At 36.3% G+C, this 23,680-nt stretch overlaps 1 protein-coding gene across 2 annotated transcripts; it reads right to left on the bottom strand.

Moving 5' to 3' along the window:
- Nucleotides 1-178: 178 nt before the first annotated feature.
- Nucleotides 179-16,797, bottom strand: LOC117341009. Of its 2 annotated transcripts, XM_033902804.1 has the most exons (10): nucleotides 16,681-16,797; nucleotides 12,719-12,795; nucleotides 12,107-12,182; nucleotides 11,269-11,393; nucleotides 9,712-9,853; nucleotides 7,886-8,026; nucleotides 7,292-7,402; nucleotides 2,894-4,879; nucleotides 1,174-1,248; nucleotides 179-329 (listed from the first exon to the last, which is right to left on the bottom strand). In XM_033902804.1, the coding sequence occupies exons 1-10, from the start codon at nucleotides 16,691-16,693 to the stop codon at nucleotides 256-258; spliced, it is 2,820 nt and encodes a 939-aa protein (XP_033758695.1). In that variant the 5' UTR covers nucleotides 16,694-16,797; the 3' UTR covers nucleotides 179-255. The 2 variants fall into 2 exon arrangements, with proteins under 2 accessions (XP_033758695.1, XP_033758693.1); XM_033902802.1 differs by having other exon boundaries at nucleotides 197-1,248.
- Between the last annotated feature and the right edge of the window lie 6,883 nt (nucleotides 16,798-23,680).

Raw genomic sequence — 23,680 nt, 5'->3', positions numbered from 1 at the left:
ATAAACAACTATGCTTTCAATCTGTTTTCAAAATGTTACATTACATATGTTTTTACACACTCCATTTACTAGAAGAGATACATTACTTAAGAGGTGAAGAAATATATTAAATGTTCTTCAAATATGTAATCTTTTTAATCTTTTTGAAGTGATAGATCCCCCCCCCCCCCCCCTTTACTGTTTTACATACCTTTTGTGCTTTGTGCTGGTGTGCTTTGTGTCGATGTGTGTATGCGAGGTGAGTGTCACTGTGTGTCAATCTTTTTTCATCTGATCAGTCTCATAATTAATCCCATATGTACAATTAAGAACAAAGGGAAATCCTTCGGCTACATATACAATTTGAGATAGAACAGTCCTTTTATACTTTCTGAGAGATAATGATAACAAACTTCAATTTCTACCTGGCGGCCATCTTGTTTGTATATATATATATACTGTAAAAGCCAATATTTTCGCGCATGGAATTTTTTGCTTAGTCAGCCTCCAAACAGTTCGCGATGGGGGGGAATTTTCATGCTGCAGTCATGCAGTTTTACATCATGTACCTATTATACTATAATACAATGGAGAGTGCGAGTTGTGTGAAATATTTTTGCGTGTGGATATCTTCGTGGAGATTTAATAACAGGGAAATAAGCGAAAATTTCAAAACCGCGAAAAAATCCACTTTTACAGTATGTCTCAAAATTGAATTTCCACAACTACGGTTAAAGACAAAGGAATCCCTAACTTATGCAACCTCAGACATATCCCTTTTATAATGTCTAATAACATTAACTTTAAATGTCAAAATTCAAGATGATTACTTAGCGACCCATCTTGTTCTGATGATCATTCTCAAAATTGAATATGCACAATTACTTAAGTACATGGGGTAACCAACCTATGGAATTTGAGAAAGATCTATTAATGCAGGTGCTTCTGGAGAAATAATGATAAAATAATTGTTAACAGGCGGACGGATCATAGACTCGAGGCAAACTGAATAGCCCTAAGATAGTAGGCTAAAAAACAAATACTGATACAGTACATCTAGAGTAATTTCGTGTAAATAACACAACATGATAATTATTGAAGTTGTAATATCAATCATGGAAAACATTGTTTTGTTTCTTTTTTGTTTCTGGTTCCATTTTTCCCACTTGTGACAAATTTTAAATAGAACTTTACCTTGTTTGTCGTCATCCTTGACAAATTGATCCGGATCTTCATCCGAGTCGGAATCGTCCTCATCCATCATGACATCTGTATAAGAAATAACTTTATGAATCACAGAATCAAAGGCGTATAGTTTATTTACATTTCAGTGTTTTTTTTGTTAGTAAAATTATATACGACGTAACGTATATACAGACGCATAAGTAAACAACATTATTTCCTTTTTTTCTTTTGTGGTTTGAGTATCTAATGAAATGTGTTGAAAAGACTAGTAGGCCAGCCCCTGATGAACATTTTTACCCCTGTAAGAAAATATTGATATTTTTGTTTTTGATATGCCACAATTAAAAAAAACCAGAAGCCCAAGGGGCCTGCATCACTCACCTGGTATAATTATTTCTCACTTGTAACCAAGTCAATAGTGTCCTAAAATCTAGCTGGATATAAACATATTTGACCCCTTTGACCTTGAAAGAAAGACTAAAAGAATCATTCACCCCCTTGGGGGTGAGACAGAAGGATCTCAACCCAAGGCGTAAGATTCTTAAGTTGCCAAACACAAGGCTTGCCGTGGTGAGTTACTATGATGTCATGCAATTGTTGAGAATGTGCAAAAAGCTTGTGTAGCTTGTCTCAAATCTAGGTTGAGACAGGAAAATCTAGCACCTGGATATCCTTGTACAGGGTAAGAAATAAGACAAGGTAATATTCATTCCCAAAATATGGCTCTTTCCGAGAAAGCTACCAGCCAAATATCATGCCTCTAGGCTTTTTGGTAATTAAGAAGAAGTTGCTTAAATGTTTTAACAGATCTTACCCCTGTGACCTTGAATATAGGTCAAGGTCATTTCTTTTTTGCAAGGCTTCATTTCCCCTATTTGGCCCCGCCCCTCCAGCCCAAGGGGGGTCAGAGGCACCATTTATACAAAATCTGTTCCGCTCCTCCAAAGGATGATTTTGACCAACTTTGGGTCAAAATCAATGCAGTACTTAATGACAAGTAGCAATTTAAAAGAAAAATTGACGAACGCTGGACGCAGACGCCATGGCATTAGCTCACCTGGCCTGAAGCAAAAAGAAGCATGGTGGATTTTTAAGTCTATATCTACATCTGTTGAATAACGTATTATGGTATGGCGTTGTCCGTCCGTTGGCTATTGCTTGTCTGGGATATATCTTCAATACCCTTTCACGTAGCAACCTCAAACTTTCCATGCATATACCTCGTTCAAATGCAAATGCAGAGTAACAAAATTAGGTTGGGCAGCACATGATTCACAAATTTATGGCCTTGTGAGCCTTAATTTGTTCTATTTTTTTAGGCCTTGCTTGTCCGGGTCATATATTCAACATTCTTTCATGAGTGTTCATGAAAGTTCGACACTCATGCATAGCCTTCAGGCAGGGTGCAGTGCACTTTAATTAAATCAATGTGACCTTCATCTAAAGGTCAAAAGTCAAAAAGTGCAAACTTTCTACCTCATAACTGATAGATTTTTTATATGACATAAAGAAGCAAAGTTGATCAGAATCAAGAAGTGAAGGATCAAAGGTCAAGGTCACTAGGTAAAAGGCCAAGGTCAAAGTTTCTATTTCTTATATGAAGGAAAGTTAGTCAGAACTATTAACTGGCAAATAATTTTGTACAATATTAAGAAGCAAAGTTGATCAGAACTTAATTGCACATAATACTTGCATGTATATTACCCTGTTTTTAGCAAACAAATCTTACCTTCTTCAGTAACAATGATGTTATCCAGATTTTGAACTTTTTTTGCTTTTCCTTCATTGACAGCATGCAGGACTCGGGACATCCTTGCCAACTGCATAGTGTTCTCTGGAAGTTCATAGTAACTTCTATGAACCCTAATGTCATGACCCATGAACTTTGCGAGGGCATCCTGTCCATGCTCATTTAACCCCAACAGTTGCGAAACTGTTGCCAGTTGTTTCCTTAGTTTGGTGGAAGTGAGTAATGATGGATTTGATGCTCCACTTTCGACTGCAAGGTTTCTTAATGCATCCGACCCTCTAATGGGGAACTGTGAATTGCATTTCCCAAACAGGAAGTCTGAAGAAATACTCATTCCTTCTCTTATCTTAAGAAGACAGTTCAGGTTCTGTATCATGTCATCAGTCAGAATCACAGGAACCTTACTTCCTCTCTTCCCGACAATTTCTATCCTCTTGTGTGACTTGATTATTTCCTTTTCCAGTTGTGTCAAAGAGCTGTAAATATCTTCATCTACTTGGGTGTCAATTAGTAAACCTTGGAAATCCTTGATATGGATTCTTTCTGCTTCCCCACTTCTTTTTCTGTTGAATAAGATGATTTGGGCTAAACAGATCTCTGCAAATCTCCTGTAATCATCCATCTGACAATCCTTGCGAAGCTTCTCAGATTCCTGCTTTAAGTAGTTGTGTAGTTTCTGCACATCCTTGGTAACAGGAAGAAGCTGTGGTTTGTTAAACTTTGCCACATGCAGGGTGTTGTGGCATTTTGCTGCAATTCTCACTCCCCATTCACTTTCGTACAGTTCGACAAACCCTTCCATTTTCTTGCGCAATTCTTCATTGCTGATCACAATGCTTTTGGTTTTCAAGAGTTTTGCACATTTTACCAGACTCTGTCCCACTCGTAATGGAAGGGTAGGTATTGTGTATTGGTTTGTTTTGGAGTTAAAGCCAGCTACAGATCTTACAGCAACAATAACTTCCTCCCAGTTTGAAGGATCCAAACACTTCTCAATAGTGTCAACAGATGGACTTTTCTCTTGTATAGCCAATAACATCCTACCTAACTCTCTTAGCCTCTGTGCTAAATACTGGTGACGGTGTTGCAGATGTCCATTTTGTTCATACATCCTACATGCAAAGTTAAGTAGTGTAGTATCTTTCAGAATTACAGACTTTACTTCATCATTTCTCATTTTTAACAAAATGTTATCATTCACATCTGTCTCCGCTTTCTTTGGCAACAATAGTTTGCCATTTGCAACAGGTTTCTGTTTCTTTGAAGTTGAAGTACTAGTGCCTGTATCCATTCTGGATATTCTACATTTCATGTGATGTTTCCAAAGATCTTTTTTTACATATAGTCCGAAACAGATGTCACAAGGTACATAGTCCTCAACTGATTTATGTTGGTGTTCTCTGGCACGATACTTCGGAATGAGCAGACCACTTCCTTTTGACAGAACATTATAATTGTGATTATAATTGCCTTCCTGTTGAATTGCCAGCCACGCAAGTCTCCGTTCATTAGAACCCTTTGGTAGTTGCAAAGCTTCCTTTACCTTGTCCTCAAATGGATGCCTTCTTTCCAGATGACGAGGTAACTTGGTCACTAATGTTTCACAATATAAACATGAAAAGTACTTCTGCTGTTTAACTTGGCATTTACTGAAGCGTTCTTGAATGATAACTTGGGGAGTGGTGGTTGATGGATAGACTGTCGATATACTTGATGTATCCTCGCTTGACGCTGTTTCTAGATCTGGTGTCTTCTCCAGAAGGTCAGTATTATCATTTTCCTTCACTGGACCAGTTCGTTCCCCATTTGCTGTTACTTTTCTCTCCAAGTTCTCAATACATGTATGTAACTTTCTTGTATTTGTCATGTCGTCTTCGCTACTACTATAATCACTTTCTGGAACGTAGTCATCATCTTCGTCTTCAGTACTGTCAGCATCCCTTCCATGTTCCACATTTGGTTGTTCTGTAAAATAACCAAACTTTTCAATTCAGTTGCATTTTTTTTTGCTTTAGTAAATCTACGTTTACTATATATCCCTATAAATCAGTTTCTACCACAATAGGTGGGTGTTATTCAACTCTCAGGGTATCAAATAATCATTACAACTGTTGATACCACATGTGGAATAAACCCAAAACACATTTTGATTTGTCGACACCATGAACTTTGACCAGAATTCTTGATTGCTGACGTCATCATCGATTGTTGACATTGTCACAACTTGGCGGGAATATATACGAGATGATGTGTTTTCCCGCAAATAGTCCTTTGCTCACTCCAGAAAAAACCTTATACTGTCGACTTAATATCATTGTGGTAGAAACAGGTCACACAACTCATGGTTATTGAATATAGAATTTATTTTACCCTCGTTAATTATTTTTTATAAGTTACAGAAGCTTGTGTCTTTTGTAACTTTTAAAAAATAATTAACTTGAGTGAAATAAATTCCATATCCAACAACCACTCGTTGCGTAATTTACCTCTATATATGCAACCATGTGACATAGATCCCCCTGGCCTTAAAAACTACATCTGGCCTTAATTGTTATTTTATTTGCAAAAATCGATCAAACTTATGTTGAGAAATTGTTTACACAGAAACTGTTAATCTGTATGTTATAAAAATCAGAACATTGAAGGAAAATTTGGGATATATAGTACAAAATAGGAAAACCGTCTACCAGGTATAAGTTTGTATGTTCGTTTGATGTTTAACATCCCATTGACACAAAAGATCATTTTGGGATCTAAAATCAAGACATTTTATGTATAAAGGCCTGCTCTTATGTGTGTCCAATAACATTTGCCATGGAGGGGGTTTGGGGTTTTGTTTTTTAACGTCCTATTAACAGTCAGGGTCATTTAAGGATCTGCCAGGTTTGGGAGGTGGAGGAAAGCCGGAGTACCCGGAGAAAAACCACCGACCTGCGGTCAGTTTCTGGCAACTGCCCCACGTGGGATTCAAACTTGCGACCCAGAGGTGGAGGGCTATAACGATCAAGACGCAAGGCGCCTTAACCGCTTGGCCACCGCGGCCCCTCACAATTATTACGAACCAGTTTTGTTTTAAAGGCCCAATTTATTTAACTTTCAGCAAAAATCTTAGCGAAAATCAAACCCAAACGTTTAATATACAGTGACTTGCCAAAAGTCTTCCAATTTTTGTTAATTTTGATATATATTCTTTGTATTTTCAACTTTTTTCAATGAATTTTCCTGACTTTGTTAATTGATCATTTAAAAAAAAAAATTGTACACTAATATAGAATTGTTTCCTGTTTCATCTCATGATATTTTCACTGTTTTCTGATGTGTATGACCAGAGAAATCATAATTTATTTACAATATCTAATCTTTTGGACACCATTTTGAGGTTATTTTGGTAACATCACATAGAGAAATGGCAACACACGGAAATTATCAGTGTAGAAAATTCTGTATTGCTCCGTGAATACTCAACAGAAAAGTTAATGAATATTATGAGGAAAAATTTGGACATTTCTTAATAATATGACCAAATATTGTCAAAATCCGTCCATAAACAAAGTCAGCATAATTCATTGAAAAAATGTGGAAATACAAAGAATATACAGTGAAAGAAAAAAATTTGAAAGACTTTTGGCACGTCACTGCATGTATAGATATAGTTAGGATTAAATTAGATCAGCACTACTTAAGACAACTTCTTACGTGAGTATTGATAGTCTAAAGCAGTTGGAACTCAGTATTTGTTAACAAACCAGACCGAGCCAAACTGAACTTGGAAAGTTCATGACACGTTCGTGCATGTGTGATTCTAAGTATATACGACGGCAGGGAAGCACAACTGTTTGACAGTGACACAATCGGTTTGGTCGCTTGTATTAATTAACAAATGTGCGGCCTCGGAATATGCAGATTTGTCACAGGGCCTTTTCGGCAGAGCCTTCGGAATGTTGTTCACCATCGGTTTGTTGTTTTAGTGGCACATACCACCTAGACTATTTTGTATTCTTTGGAATTTTTTGCCAACAGTTTCATAATAGATACCACTAAGATTTACTTTGTTTTAGTCTTATTTCAGCAGGATTATCAACTTGTTTTTTTTTTCATATTTCTTTTTGATCATGAAAAAATTATGAATGAAATTCAAGATGACTACCTAGCGGCTATCATGTTCTTATGATCACTCTCAAAATTGAATATGCACAACTAAGGACCCGGGTATTGCACTTATCAAATTTGGGAAAGATCTATTAATTGCAGGTGCTACTTGAGAAATAATGATAAAAATAATTGTTTACAGGCGGACAGACCATATACATATTACTTTACACCACTCACAATACACAATACGATACATCTTTAATTTCAAAAATATAAAGTCCTTACCAAATGTATAGAGGTAATCTTCAACCTCCAAAATGCTGAAAGTAGTCACACAATCCAGTAGCCAGAAGACACTAACTGTCACGCATTGAGTACCGGAAATATCTGTGCTCCCTTGAATAAAAAATAATCCTTAGATTAATAGATATGATAAACTCATAAACTGTTAAATGTTTGAGACAAAAACACTATCATGTGCATGCAAGGACCAAGCAATTTGCTGGCTGATCATATAACTCACAACTTGTAATTAAAAACTTTTATCAGAATTCAGTAATTTTGGTAAATATTTACAAAGTCGATCAGGATGATAAGTACATCTTATATAATAATTGGAAAAATTCAAACATATTTGACCTTCGACCTTGAGGTCAAGGTCACAGTGTTCTAATGGCAGTGCACACTGCACATTGGCTTTAGGTGATGCAAGTAAATGTAAGTTTCGTCAAAATATCTTTAATGGTTTTAATAGAAGTTATGGCCCGGACAAGAAATTATTAGAAGAACCAGAACCATACAGAACCAGAACCAGGAGAACGGTACTTAAATACTCCAATTGCAACAAATAATTGTCTTTCTTTCAAATTCCAACAATACCTTGAAAGGGCAGAATTCTTTCATCCTTAGTACTGCTTCCATCCCCATCATCATAAACTAATGCAATACACTTTCCTTCGCTGTCGTCCACTTTCTCCGAGGTTTTCCCACCCAGGTTTTCAACAATCTGTGTAATATCACCTGAGAAATATAAATATCTTTAGTAGTTTTGACAATCATACCAGGGTAATACATATTATGAATCACAACATTTCCTTCTAGTTCACATTAAATTACTGTCAGCTGAATAATGTGTAACTGATTTACAACAGAATGTTAAGTTCATAATCACTCAAGATCTTGTATGACAACAAGTTAAGCTAAAAATTTTATCAGTTTCAGTGATATATATATATATATGTATATTTAGTATTGAAAATCCTTTGAAAATATGTCAACCTTGACTTTTAGGAAAGTTAGATTTAGGTTTTGAAATAGTCTGACTTGCCTTCCAGAGAATGAGATTTTGACAATGTCGCGGCTTAACTATTACATACTTCATTTTTTTTTTAGAAATTATCTTCAATATTTTACACGTGTTTTGCAAATTGTATAACTGATTAAAAATAATATTTTCATAGCTGATCTTTCGATGTAACTTGAAAGAAATGTTTTATTTATATGAATGGAAAAAATACAATTATTTTTCAATGAGTAAAATATATATTGTTAACCGGTAATCGGTGTTAACATTATATTCTGCAGGAAAAAAAAATTAAGTTTACAATCAATGGACATTTTGTAATAAATATGCATAATAAATTATTTTTTACTCAATTTATAATGCCAGAATTATTACTGTAAATCACTTAATTTTTGCAAGTACAGTGTACTTAATTTTGCGAAAGGTAAACCTTTGTCATGATTTCGCAGGGATTACCTTAAAATTAAATCATAGGGATTGCACCAACAAAAGTAACTGTATATTTGCAAGGGATTTAAATTCGCGACTGATGCAGCTCTCAAAATTCCATGAATATAATCCCTCGTGAATAATAAGTAATTTACAGTATCAAAATATTACCACTGGAAATATATATGTAAGTATGGATTCTTTCACAGTGTATATACCTATCCAGTTTTAGTTTTACAATAGTAGATGTGGCTACACAATTGAAGCAGAAGCAGACTGCAGGTAATCTTTAATAATTTGAATGAAGTGTCTATCCATATATCTCTATCAAGATTTTATTTAAATACAGCTTACTGATTACTATTGCCTAGACCAGCTTGTGTAAGTGAACACATAGGTAGTCTCATTAGTCCTAATTATCTGTTTTATGGCATCACACTCCATTTTACACCAATGACACTGTCAGTAAAATTTTGTAAGAAATGTGGAACTTAGTTTATAGCGGGGAAACTGTAATAGCTATTAATCACACATGGAAAAATTGGCCCGATATTATGAGACTAACAGCGAGGCGAGATTGCGAGAGTTGACAGGTATTTATGAATCAACATGGTGATTAATTATGAATCTGTTTCAACTTTAAAATCTTACATTATATATTGTTTGGTTTTGTTTAACGTCACATTAACAGTTATGGTCACTGACACCACTGTATCATTTCTGCTCAATTTAAATTTGTCTTATTTAACAACCTATATTCTATATACATGTATATTGGCACCTGTTATAAATCTTAACCTCAAGACCATTCTGTCTCAAAATAATGGAAAGGATTGACCTCAAATGCCATTTCCTACAAAACGATGTATATTTCTCATGTGATCACAACTGAACTTGTTTTAGACACATGTACCTGGTATCCATATATATATATCATACTGTATGTGATTTGAAAAAAAATCAACAAACTAACCTGGACTAAGCTTCCCATCTCCATCGCAATTCAGGAGTATAAAAGAATAATCTTGAAACAAAGGTGACGACCTAGTCCTAGCCTTTCTGGGACCCTCATGTTCAGCAGAAATGATACTGTCTCCTTTGATTTCATAGTCATCCTAAAATAAAATAACAAGAGGCCCATGGGCTGTAACGGTCACCTGAATTTTGATGTACTTGTACCAATAACTTTTGTTATTGTGTCCTTACATTGAAATGTTCATTAACCTAAACCAAGTTTGAGCTAGCTAGTACACTGACAAGTAATTAGCAACGGCCCTGTTTATAAGTGTATATATCTCCCAAAATCATCAATCCTTGAGCTTTGAACTCAACAATCAATGTAAGTGAATTTGATCTTTTTTCAATTGAAGAAAGTTACAAACAGTTTCCTTGACCTTTGAATCAGTGACCTTGACCTCTTTGACCTTGACTTTTGGTCAACTGACTCCTTGTTTTAATTCCGATCAACTTTATTCACAATGTCATAATAAAATGTTCATCAGTGAAAAGCTACAAAATTTCATCTTGACCTTTTACCCAGTCACCTTGGCTTTTGGTCAGAAGACTCATTGTTTAATTCCAACCAACTAGGACTAGCGGGACTAGGACCATATAAATCACACTTTTGGTGCATCATTGGCCAGGGAAGATTCCTGCCAAATTTCATTAAAATTGGTTAAGGGGTTTTGAGAAGAAGTTCAAAATTTAAATTTTCTAGTGACGGACGACGCACAATGACAGACAAAAGACAGTTAGAATAGACTTTGTCTCAGGTGACCTAAAGAGAGAGTTAACTAATTATACAATTAGTTAATTAGTTAAGAAATATACACATCTCCCCTACCTACAATGCTACCATGCGACTGAAATTGATCAGAAAACTTGTTAAACCATAACAATATATTTACTGAGACTTTTAGAAGTAATTTTATATAGTTTGATGTCAATCATGATAAAACCACTGTGTATTTAGCAAACGTGATGACTTTGTAACCGAAATCCACCCACTTTTGGGACCTGCATTACAAAGCAGTTTTCCATAGTGAATCGTTTCGTTCGTTGCCGGATAAATGTCAATCCTTAAACCATAATCATATACCAGTTGGTCATAATGTTGCGAAAGTAAGGAGTTGTATGTTTATGAACAAAAACATGAAAAAAAAAACAACATAAATCCACGGTTACCTGTTTATTTCTTGCAATAGAAACATGTCGTCTAAAAACGAACTTTAATACTGCCATTTTGTTGTGGCCGCGGGGGCGAGACTAGTTAGAACATCCAGTACGGATTCCGGACCAGAGTTGCGGTACGGAAAGAGTTAATACAGATATTGATGTCATAAAACTTGATGTATACTTTACATGCATTTCCATGCACCTACTCCAGCAATTATGTTAACTATGTGGTGGGGATAGCACTCTAGCTTTTCCATAATTGGTCTTTATATTAGGTATACATGTACAATTTGTACATTTCTTTTATATTCAATTTGGCTACTTGTCAATGCTAGAGTATACGTAAATTAATTACCTCTAGCATGATCCTGTTGGCCTTCACGCTGTCAGTCAACCACCCATCGTTAACCACCCAAAGCCCTTTTGAGATTCCAATCAAAAATTTTAAACTGCGGTCGCAGACTTGACTTGCACTTGGAACTGAAAAATGAGAATCTCAATTTAAATTTATTAAATCCAGACTTTCCATTTAGCATTGTTGTTAGTGTAGGATTCTTCAGCAAACATCAGGAGAAAGATTATGCTTCAATAGACTACTGATGGTTGATAATTTTATTCAATGGTATACGTAATAGACAATCTAAATACAACATGCAATTTGGTGTATAATTGAAGTTAAGAATGATTATGACTTCATCGAACCATGATAATTAACATGATGCAACAATAACCGATTCATCTAAAATTATGTATCTATATGTGTCAAGAGTCAAAGAATAATAAGTTATCAATCCCTCGGGGAAAGAATTAACTTAATTCTGCTCAAATATTAAAATTAGCTTTGTACACCCTAGTTCATTGGTTTTACAACAGAGATCAATCTGAAACAAGATCAAGCAGTGCAGGGCTGAACATCCTGTGTTTGAAGAGCATACACATGTTGTCAACAAACAAAGTATTTTGTGTTACAGTTCAATAAGACAGTGACCTTATTTAGCAATGTCACACATCTCCTTTCTATCATGTATTCATGATTAACACCAACAAATTTAGTTATAATGTACTAGGAAACTTTGTATGACCTGACCAAGGCCAATTCAAACACGGCTCATTTTGGTACATGACCTTCGACCATGCATGATCATTGTTTATAACAAATCTGATCTGCATGTAGGTCTTACTAGAATGTTTACCTGTATGCATTACAACATGGGTTGTATCTTTGTTTATGCTTTTCTGGAACTCCAGCTTAAACTTCTTCAGGCAACTCTGTAGAACAAAATAACAAAAGTACTCTATGAAAACAAATTACATATACCGGTACCTCGGTACATGTATATATATACACACAATTACATACATGTATAAAGTTTTTTGTAGGGTCAAATTTAAACGCATTGCCAAATTTTATCAAATAAAACATTCATTAATTCGCACATTCAATTTCAGTGTGTATATAAAAGAATCAATCATAATTAGTTTAGTGCAATGCTTTTAGAGTCAAAAAATGCAAATGAAAAGTACACCCATGCCTTGAAATAAGCCTACCTACTTCTATAGCACATAAACTTTGACCCGAAACAATAGGGGGTGGGCTTATTACCAGACAATGAACTAGCATTCATTGGCATTTCTACTCAACTTCAATAGGCATCATGGGTGCTGTTTATTACTGGATAGCTATTTAATTGTCCTGCTATATGAGTTAAAATTTACATGTTGGCCCTGTCACTTTTCAGGATAAATATGATATTGTATAGTCTGTACTTGTATGTATTTCAATTAAAAGCAAAGTTTGCCCGCACCTTCATCGGTTCAGGAACATCAAACCCTGATGTTACAGCAAATATTGGAGAAGGTTCCTTGAAGTTGAAAGTTTCATCTGGCAAAGCAACAGGAAGATGTACATTAGCATGATGCAATAGATATCATTTGTATTCAAATGTAAAGAGATATTGTACATGTAGCTAAAAAGACACTTCATTAAATTAATTTTGTTTTTAATCAAGTCTCTGCTATGGGATAAGATCGAGGATTGCATGTGAATATAATGATGATGTATCCCCATTGGAATTTTGACAAGGTCATTAAAGTGGCTCATTGCAGACCAAAAAAGTCACCTGATTTATTAATAATCTCTCTTAAATTCTATGCACTGGTGGTTACAGTATATAGTAATAAGATTTTACAACTTTTTCTCAAAATCTGTACCTTTTACTAAAGTCTTCACTACAACAAAATCATAACCATTGCAAAATATGTCATTATAGCAATGTTTCAAATGTTCAGTTACAAATTTAGTATAAAACCAAAAACTGATGATCAGAATGCAAAATTAAGATCATATGAAATTACCATATTTATCTGACAACATGCCCATGCCTGCTATAAATAAGCCCACCAAATGATATATCTCATATAATGTAAAATACCGACGCTGTAACAAAATCGTAATTCAAACTCAAAATCGATTAAACAAGGGCAAAATATTAACAAACAAGAGGCCCAAAGGGCCTTAACGGTCACCTGAGATTTGAAATATTTCGGCCAACTAAATTGACCCTTTTTGGCCCCACCCATCAGTCCTAATGGGGTTAGTCTATGAAGAGTATTTGATTCTAACATATAGTAGAGAAGAAGATTTTTGAAATTTCAGTCAATTTGACCCTTTTTGGCCCCGCCCACCAGCCCCTGGGAGTCAACCAGGGCCAACATGTACATAACATCAAACTGTAATCCCATGCTGATAATTTGAACCAAGTTAGAATGAATTCCAATACAAATCCAACAAATAATAGTCAAAAATGTTATTTCCCTATATAAACTATAGTAAAGTTTACCCCCTCCCCAGGGGCAAACGTGAGACCCCAGGGTCATGAAATTCACAATTTTGGTAAAGAACCTTAAGACCCTTCCATCTATGAAGAGTATTTGATTCTACCATATCTGAGAGTAGAGAAGAAGATTTTTGAAATTTCAGTCAATTTGACCCTTTTTGGCCCCGCCAACCAGCCCCTGGGAGTCAACCAGGGCCAACATGTACATAACATCAAACTGTAATCCCATGCTGATAATTTGAACAAAGTTAGAATGAATTCCAATACAAATCCAACAAATGATAGTCAAAAATGTGATTTCCCTATATAAACTATAGTAAAGTTTACCCCCTCCCCAGGGGCAAACGTGAGACCCCAGGGTCATGAAATTCACAATTTTGGTAAAGCACCTTAAGACCCTTCTATCTATGAAGAGTATTTGATTCTACCATATCTGAGAGTAGAGAAGAAGATTTTTGAAATTTTAGTCAATTTGACCCTTTTTGGCCCCGCCCACCAGCCCCTGGGGGTCAATTAGGGCCAACATGTACATACCATCAAACTGTCATCCCATGCTGATAATTTGATACAAGTTAGAATGAATTCCAATACAAATCCAACAAATAATAGTCAAAAATGTGATTTCCCTATATAAACTATAGTAAAGTTTACCCCCTCCCCAGGGGCACACGTGAGACCCCAGGGTCATGCAATTCACAATTTTGGTAAAGCACCACAAGACCCTTTCATCTATAAAGAGTGTTTGACTCCACCATATCTGAGAGTAGAGAAGAAGATTTTTGAAGTTTTAGTCAATTTGACCCTTTTTGGCCCCACCCCTCAGGCCCCTGGGGGGTGGGGACCATATAATTCACAATTTTAGTTGACCTTCAGCCATAGAAACTTTCTGCCAAATTTCATTGAATTTTGTTAAGTGGTTTTGGAGAAGAAGTCGAAAATGTAAAAAGTTTACGGACGCACGACGGACGACGGACGACGACGGACAAAAGGCGATTAGAATAGGTCACTTGAGACTTCGTCTCAGGTGACCTAAAACTAGTTAATAATCATAGTTAATAAGCCCACCCCTTAGAGATTTTACATGTTGGCCCCCTGGGCATTTTGCAGGATAAATATGTTATGTCAAATGGGAGACAGAATGCCATTGAAGATACTGTATATGGGGTAACTTTCGCCCTGGCATAAATATATCTGTTTTAGCCTAGTGTTAAATTCGCCCTCAGATGCTTTAATTCCTGTTATATAATTCTACTTGATCGTCAAATGTTCGCCCAGGCTTTATTTTCGCCCTCGTGGTGAGAGGGCGAAAATTACATGGAGGCGAAAGTATCCCCGTATACAGTAGATTGTATTCCTATCTCCTGGGCCAAGTACCAAGATTGAAAACTAATAAGATTGCAACAAAAATTACAAAAAGTCGCAGTTCACCTTTCTTGGAAATCTGAATATTGATAAAACATAATATCCTTTTCATATTTAGGATCTAAATTGACACATATATTCTTCTTCTTTGAATATATTAAATATTATACATTACAATGTATGTACTGTAAAGTGCTTTAATTTCGCGGTGTCAAAATTTGACGTTTTTGTACTATAGTATTATTATTGGTGGGGTCTTAATTTCGCGCTACAAAGGTGTAGGAATGGTTCAAATTAGGATAACACCGTTTAATCCTTTGAACGGCTATCCACGTCACTGTCACACATGTACACATGCCTATTGAAGGAAGATATAGGTTTTATAATAGATCTATGTAAATGATTGAAGATAAAATCATGTGTGCATGTATACATATATCAATAAGAGGTATGTATTCAGTGGTATGATCACTTAAGTACGATCATCAAATATTGAGAATGGCTGACCTGTAAACACAATATTCGCTGGAGTTTTGAATTCGTGCTTTGATTGAAACCACGAAATATAAACCCCCGCAAAATATAAGCACTTTACAGTATATAACTGCACCAATCCAGTTATGATTCTTAACAGCATATTTAATGACCCTGAAAATGATATATGACAATCAACTGTTTACACAAATTTTCAGAGCAAACATGATTTAATTTTCCATTTTCCTTCTTTTGTTTCTTTTTTTTTTTACAAATTTAGCAAAAAAGGTAGATTATATTTACTATCTAATGACTGCACCTTGATGAAAAGATTGAACTCTTGTCACATTTAATTCATATTCAATTATTTGAATGAGGTTACCCTATGTCACGAAGACCAATAACATCATATAGTCATATGTTCAGACTATCAGCTTGTATCATAATGAAAAAATAAAATAAAATCATCGCCCTACAACAAAAATGTCAATAATTTGGTGAAAAACATTAATAAATGACTTAATTTAGTATTTGACATTTCGTAAAAATTTAAGAGGGATACAGTAAAAGAAATAAAAAAAAATTGGCATATGATATTCATTAGTAAAATGATTATATAAGAGAGTTCTATACAACACAAGTTATTTTTAAATGTCAAAATTTGAGGGTGCTCAAGGTTTATTATGTGTTTATTTTTACTTAAATGCAATATGCAGAATTCAAAAAGCTAAATTCTCTTAAATTGCAGTTGTGAAATTGACGTTTGAATTTGATTTGCAAGAAAATGATACAATAAATAGCCAATTGTTATATATCATTGGTTGTTTTAAGAGCCATATTTAATGATGGAAGCAAAACGTTTATCGAGTTTGGTAACATTGCAATATCTTGAATAAAAGGCAGATAGTTATAAAGATGCCCAAATACCTTAACCAAACGGCACTGCAATCACATTTATTATTTAATTGAAGAAAAAATACAGTTTCAACAACTTTTTTAGGCTCACTATTCCATTAAAACTAAAAAACTAAAAATCGATTGTGGGCCGCCATGCAACACCTCCTTTCTGTACTGAGTATGTACAATGATACTACCTTTGTTCGCCATGGATATGGGCCTGGTCCATAGTTGTAGCAAATTTCCTCATCTTTTTGTATGTATCTTGTGGCTTTAAACACAATTTTGGGCTGACCATCAGACTCGAAAACCTTGGCTCTACAGTTTGGGTTTTTAGGTCATCTGACCCGAAGGGTCAGGATGACCTATAGTCATCATGTTTTGTCCGTCGTCGTGCGCCGTGCGCCGTGCGCCGTCCGCCGTGCGTAAACTTTTCACATTTCAAACTTCTTCTCAAGTTCCACCAGTGGGATTGAGCTGAAACTTGCCTGAAATGATGATTGGATGGTCCTGACCAAGTGTTGTTATTTTTCGGGTCAGTCTGAAATCCAAGATGGCCGCCATGGCCGCCATTTTGAAAACACATTTGAAACTTCTTCTCAAGTTCCACTGGTGAGATTGAGCTGAAACTTGCCTGAAATGATCCTGGGATGGTCCTGAGGAAGTGTTGTTATTTTTCAGGTCGGTCAGAAATCCAAGATGGCCGCCATGGCAACCATCTTGAAAAACACATTTTAAACTTCTTCTCCAGTTCCACTGGTGCGATTGAGCTGGAAATTGGTGAGGATGTTATGGAAGGAGAGCCAATAAAGTGTTGTTATTTTTCGGCTTCATAAAAACTTTGACATTGCAGCCACGGCAGCCATTTTGTAAAATGATTGCGCAATCATGGTTCTTCTGAACAACACCTATTTCAAACTTCTTCTCAAATTCCACCAGTGGGATTGAGCTCTTACTTACCAGAAATGATCCTGAGATAGTCCTGACCAAGTGTTGTTATTTTTCAAGTCGATCAGAAATCCAAGATGGCCGTCATGGCAACCATCTTGAAAAACTTCTTCTCCAGTTCCACTGGTGCCATTTAGCTGGAAATTAGTGAGGATGCTAAGGAAAGAGAGGCAACAAAGTGTTGTTATTTTTCGGCCACGTAAAAACTTTGACATGGCAGCCATGGTGGCCATTTTGTAAAATGATTGCGCAATCATGGTTTTCCGGAACAACACCTATTTCAAACATCTTCTCAAATTCCACCAGTGGGATTCAGCTTTAACTTACCAGAAATGATCCAGATGTTCCTGGCCAAGTTTTGTTATTTATCGGGTCAGTCAGAAATCCAAGATGGCAGCCATCTTGAAAAACACATTTTAAACTTCTTCTCCAGTTCCACTGGTGCAATTGAGCTGGAAATTGGTGAGGATGTTAAGGAAGGGGAGCCAACAAAGTGTTGTTATTTTTTGGCCTCGTAAAAACTGTGAAATGGCAGCCACGGCGGCCATTTTGAAACATGATTGCGCAATCATGTTTTTCCTGAACAACACGTATTTCAAACTTCTTCTCAAATTCCACCCGTGGGATTTGGCTCTAACTTACCAGAAATGATCCTGAGATGGTCATGGCCAAGTGTTATTATTTTTAAGGTAGGTCAGAAATCCAAGATGGCCGCCATGGCCAACAGTGCCACTAAACCTGCAGAGAATGCATACTACAATATTATAAGGGTCTTTAATTTAGAGTCAGATGACCGTTAAGGCCCCTGGGCCTCTTGTTAGGTCATCTGACCCGAAGGATCATCTCATGTTCCTGAGATGATCCTGACCAAGTGTTGTTATTTTTCGGGTCAGTCTGAAATCCAAGATGGCCGCCACAGCCGCCATTTTGAAAACACATTTTAAACTTCTTCTCAAGTTCCACCAGTGCTGTTGGGCTGAAACTTGCCTGAAATGTTCCTGAGATTATCCTGACCAAGTGTTGTTATTTTTCGGGTCGGTCCGAAATCCAAGATGGCCGCCGTGGCCACCATCTTGAAAAACACATTTTAAACTTCTTCTCAAGTTCCACCAATGCTTTTGAGCTGAAACTTGCCTGAAATGATCCTGATATGATCCCGATCAAGTGTTGTTATTTTTCGGGTCAGTCCGAAATCCAAGATGGCCGCCATAGCCGCCATCTTGAAAAACACATTTTAAACTTCTTCTCAAGTTCCACCAGTGCTGTTGGGCTGAAACTTGCCTGAAATGTTCCTGAGATAATCCCGACCAAGTGTTGTTATTTTTCGGGTCGGTCCGAAATCCAAGATGGCCGCCGTGGCCACCATCTTGAAAAACACATTTTAAACTTCTTCTCAAGTTCCACCAGTGCTGTTGGGCTGAAACTTGCCTGAAATGATCCTGAGATGATCCCCACTAAGTGTTGTTATTTTTCGGGCAGATCCGAAATCCAAGATGGCCGCTATAGCGGCCATTTTGAAAACACATTTTAAACTTCTTCTCAAGTTCAACCAGTGCTGTTGGGCTGAAACTTTCCTGAAATGTTCCTGAGATGATCGTGACCAAGTGTTGTTTTTTTTCGGGTCGGTCCGAAATCCAAGATGGTCGCCGTGGCCGCCATCTTGAAAAACACATTTTAAACTTCTTCTCAAGTTCCATTGGTGCCATTGAGCTGGAAATGGGTGAGGATGTCAAGGAAGGCGAGCCAACATAGTGTTGTTATTTTTTCAGCCTCGTAAAAACTTTGACATGGCAGCAATGGCGGCCATTTTGTAACATGATTGCGCAATCATGGTTTTCCTAAACAACATCTATTTCAAACTTCTTCTCAAATTCCACCGGCGGGATTCAGCTCTAACTTACCAGAAATGATCCTGAGATGGTCCTTACCAAGTGTTGTTATTTATTGGGTCGGTAAGAAATCCAAGATGGCCTCCATGGCCAACAGTGCCACTATATACTTGCTACAGAGAATGCATACTACAATAATATAAGGGTTTTAATTTAGAGTCAGATGACCGTTAAGGCCCATGGGCCTCTTGTTATGATTATCATTGATCAGCCTTCCAAATGTGTCATCTTCTTTTGTTGCATTAACCCTAGAATGCAAAACAGTTTCAATATTGTATCAGTCACCTGGAATCAGAGTCAAGGCTCATCATAATAAGTGTTATTCTTTAGATAATGTTGTGTGAAGTTACATTTTTTCACAGATTTGACCTCCTTGAAAGTATGTCAACATCATTTATATGAGGAAACTTCAAACTTTGTGGTAACAATTTGTTTATCGTGCACTGCACACTATCCTAAGCCAAAGGCCATGCAAATTTACAGTTTACAAATTTTACAAATTTACAAAATGTTTATAAGACAGTACAATAAAGACATTCATCATGTGATCACATCACTCACACCCAAATTAGCACTATTTGACAAACAATGACCTTGACCTTAGAACCCTGAAATTGTTATAATAATTACCATAGTTTCTTTCCTTTAAAATTTATTTCAAAGACATGTGTCATCCTCATCTGCAGGATCTGTTTCCTGAACCATTCCTTGGTACCTACATGTCTTCTCCTGCCTCAATAGCCTTTCCTGCATAGACTCCTCTGCCTGAAACAAAATGTTAAATCTTATTTAAAGAGTTAAGACTGACATTAATTTTCTTTGAAACATAACATTGGATAACATCAGAAAATCATGCCCTAGCTACTTTGTGTCAGTCAAAATATAAAAAGAATGTGTAATCTCGATTCATCTGACCCAGACCTTTAAATAATTCCAAATGTGAAAGAGGTGAGAGAGGGATGCTAATTACAGTGCATTGAATACCACACAAATGTATTGGTCAGACAATGATTAAATTTTGACCAATCAGAAGCATTTGTTATAGTACAAACAATAATGTTGTATAGTGATTATGCAAACTATTTTTTGTATAAATTGACCCGATAGTACTAGATAAGAAGGGCATGTCCATATATACAAGACTTAGCAGATGTTGTTCAATCAGAGGCCTCTGTTGTAATACAGTAACATGGAATACATTTGACTTGATCACACAAAAATAGATAGATGAACTTGAAAAAAAAATTACCTTCATGGTACCTATATATATATATATATATATATAGTACCTACCTACCCAACACTTTATGGCATGGGTCGGTAAAGGGAAAACAAACATATTTTTAAGGCTGGCCCGATGGCAAGTGCAGTTTTATATGGCCTTTCATAAAATGTTTGCACCATTGGTCCAGGATTGAATAAAATTGATTGAAGGACTGAGGAGTTATATCGTTTTATAGGAATTGAAATTTAAACCCATTTATAATGAAAAATTAGTCACCATGGCAACAGAACATTTAAGTAAACAAGTATTGATTGTAATGGGAACCATTACACATGTCCCCCAAACAACCCCACAGTCGTATCATTGTGATCTGTATCCCTCATTACCCCTATGTAGCCATTTTCATCTTAATCAGCAAACATCTTTATTTTGACCAATCAGAGGCCTCAATTTTGTTAACATAGCAACTGACCTTTTCCAAAGTGTTTCCATATTGTTCGCTATCCCTCAAAACCCCTACGTACCAATTTTCATCTTAATCAGACGATATTTAAATTTCGACCAATCAGAGGTCACTATTTTGTTTCCATGGCAACCGACCTTTTCGAAATGGTTACCACATTGTTCGCAATCCCTTATTAACCCCATGTACCAATTTTCAGCTTAATCTGACAACATTTAAATTTCGACCAATCAGAGGCCATTATTTTCTTTCCATGGCAACCAACCCTCTCGAAAATGTTACTACGTTATTCGCCATCCAAAAAAAACCCCTATATACCAGTTTTCACTAAAATCAGAGACCAAAATCTAAAAACAGGAAGTGGGCGTGGCCCCTGGCGGCCATCTTGGATGTCCGATCGCGAAAAAAACACCTGGTTGCACACCCCCATACCCTAACGAGTATGTCTGTGAAGTTTGATGATGATCGCCCAGGCAGTTTCTGAAAAAAGCGTCGGAAACCTCAGCAGTGGAAGAAAGTGGAAGAAATAAGAATAATAATAAGAATCCAAGCAAAAACAATATGCCCCCCCCCCCCCCCCCCCCCCCCCCCCCCCCCCCCCACTCCGTTTGGGGGACATAATAATGTTGCAAGCACAAATTGCATTATACGTAGATCTACATTGATTTACAGGTTTTGAAGGAATTGGATGATATTGCCGGACAACCGGTTCCACTAATTCCAATTTGAATTTGGGAAGAAGTCAGCAATGGTGGCCACAATCTGATTAAAATACAGATCTTCACTATACACTACGTTATGAGGATCTGACAGTGGCCGATCGAAGGTCATGTTCAGATGACCTTTGTCGCCTCCTTACCTCGCATTTCAGTAGAGTGTCATTTCGTCACAAATTAGATATCGCACACAAACTTTTACTGTCAAGATTTTGACAGCAGTAATTTGACTGCTATTGCAAAAGGTCATATGAACATGACCTTCTATCGGCCACCGTCAGATCCTCATAACGTAGTGTCTAGTGAAGATCTGTATTTTAATCAGATTGTAGTGGCCATCTTGGATTTCAGACTAACTTGTAAAACCAAAACACTCAGCACATCATTTTTTGGCAAGTGTGAATCCTACAGGTAGAACGGAAGAAGTTTAAAATGTGTTTTCAAGATGGTGGCAATCAGGCAGCCGTCTTGGATTTCAGACCAACCTGGAAAATAACATCACATGGTCGGGACCATGTCACGAATCTCACTGGTGGAACTTGAGAAACTATGTTCAAAAACGAGAAAAGTTTACACACATATTACGGTGCACGACGACAGATGAAACATGATGTCCTTGTAGTACTTAAAATATCTTTAAATATGCAGAATCATATTTACAAAAGCATTGACTGTAACATTCATATGTATTTAAGATTACAAGAACATAATTTTCAACTTAACCCGTAAATAGACCAATATATGTACATATGAATTTAGTAACTTTCATTCACCTGATGAGCTTGTTATAAAGCAGGTGAAAACGCTAGTGATTCCTGGTTTGTGTTTTATATTTTAATTATGTGTATCCATCACAAGGACATTATACTTTTTAATTATGAATTTAATTATTTTTTTGGTCTTGTACACTAATTCACATCACATATGATCAATTCACCTTTTCCTGTTGATGTTTTGATATAGAGATGAAGGCCATTCTTATCAATTTCTTCCTCATTTTCCTTCCAGGATTGTTTCCTTTTTCTTAAATTCATGTTGACACTGTATAAAAATATAAATAATATGAATCAATAGCGGCAAGTCATCATGCAGTCAACAGGCAATCATTTTTTTATCCATAATTAAAGCGCTAGAAATTAAAGAGGATTGACCTTTTCTATTGTTATATTGTGAGGTAATTCAGAACGATGTTCAATTTATTCAATTATTGCACCAGTCAGGGGTAAACACGATCTACTAATCGATTAAATCTGATACTCACACCATGACCAGCGTTAAATACGGTTCACTTGGCCCAATATTTACGTTAGGTTTATCGCAAGAAATTGAAGAATATGAGTACACAGACACTCAGGGCTTTCATTAAGTACTCCTCCACTCGTCCAGACGAGTGGAAATGCCCCGGTGCCGAGTTGGGTCGTCCTTGTCACTCGTCCCCAGTGCCAAGTTAAGTTGATATACTCTACATGTATTTCGAAATTTGGGCACATCTTTCCATTAAAACCCTAGGTTTTAAACACAAACAAAAACTATCCAACTAGTGGCTTCATTCCTGGTCAAGATCCTTCGCGCTCTTATAATTATAACATACAGGATATACTAAAGCATCTACACGACGCTGATTGAACCGGAGAATTCCAATGTTGCGTAATCGTCGTGTTTAGTGAATGGCGAGCAACAAAAATAATTGATAACAAACAAGCATTGCTGTCTATTTTTAAACCAAAAACAGATAAATCAATCATGAATAACAAGCAAGATACCCCACAGAAACTTACTGGTACATTAAGTGACGGTGAAACACCAGGGAAAAGATTTTGAAAATGTCCCGAATAACTTTTTTGAGAAAGTGAAAGTAAAACATAAAGAATGCAAACTAACATTACGAAAGAAGAGTAAGATCCACCCTGGCCTCAACATTAACAATTAACAATTACAATCACTAATCAGTCGGAG

The sequence above is a fragment of the Pecten maximus genome, chromosome 13 (genome assembly GCF_902652985.1).
Source record: "Pecten maximus chromosome 13, xPecMax1.1, whole genome shotgun sequence".
Lineage (NCBI taxonomy): Eukaryota > Metazoa > Mollusca > Bivalvia > Pectinida > Pectinidae > Pecten > Pecten maximus.
This window is presented reverse-complemented; position numbering and strand designations above follow the sequence as displayed.

What these genes read in the sequence shown, in the direction of transcription:
- LOC117341009 (XM_033902802.1), bottom strand. An exon ending in ATGTTCCTGAACCGATGAAG is followed by an intron (nt 12,183 to 12,718) that starts GTGCGGGCAAAC and finishes TTTGTTCTACAG; the next exon opens with AGTTGCCTGAAGAAGTTTAA. An exon ending in AGATGGGAAGCTTAGTCCAG is followed by an intron (nt 8,027 to 9,711) that starts GTTAGTTTGTTG and finishes TATATTTCTCAG; the next exon opens with GTGATATTACACAGATTGTT.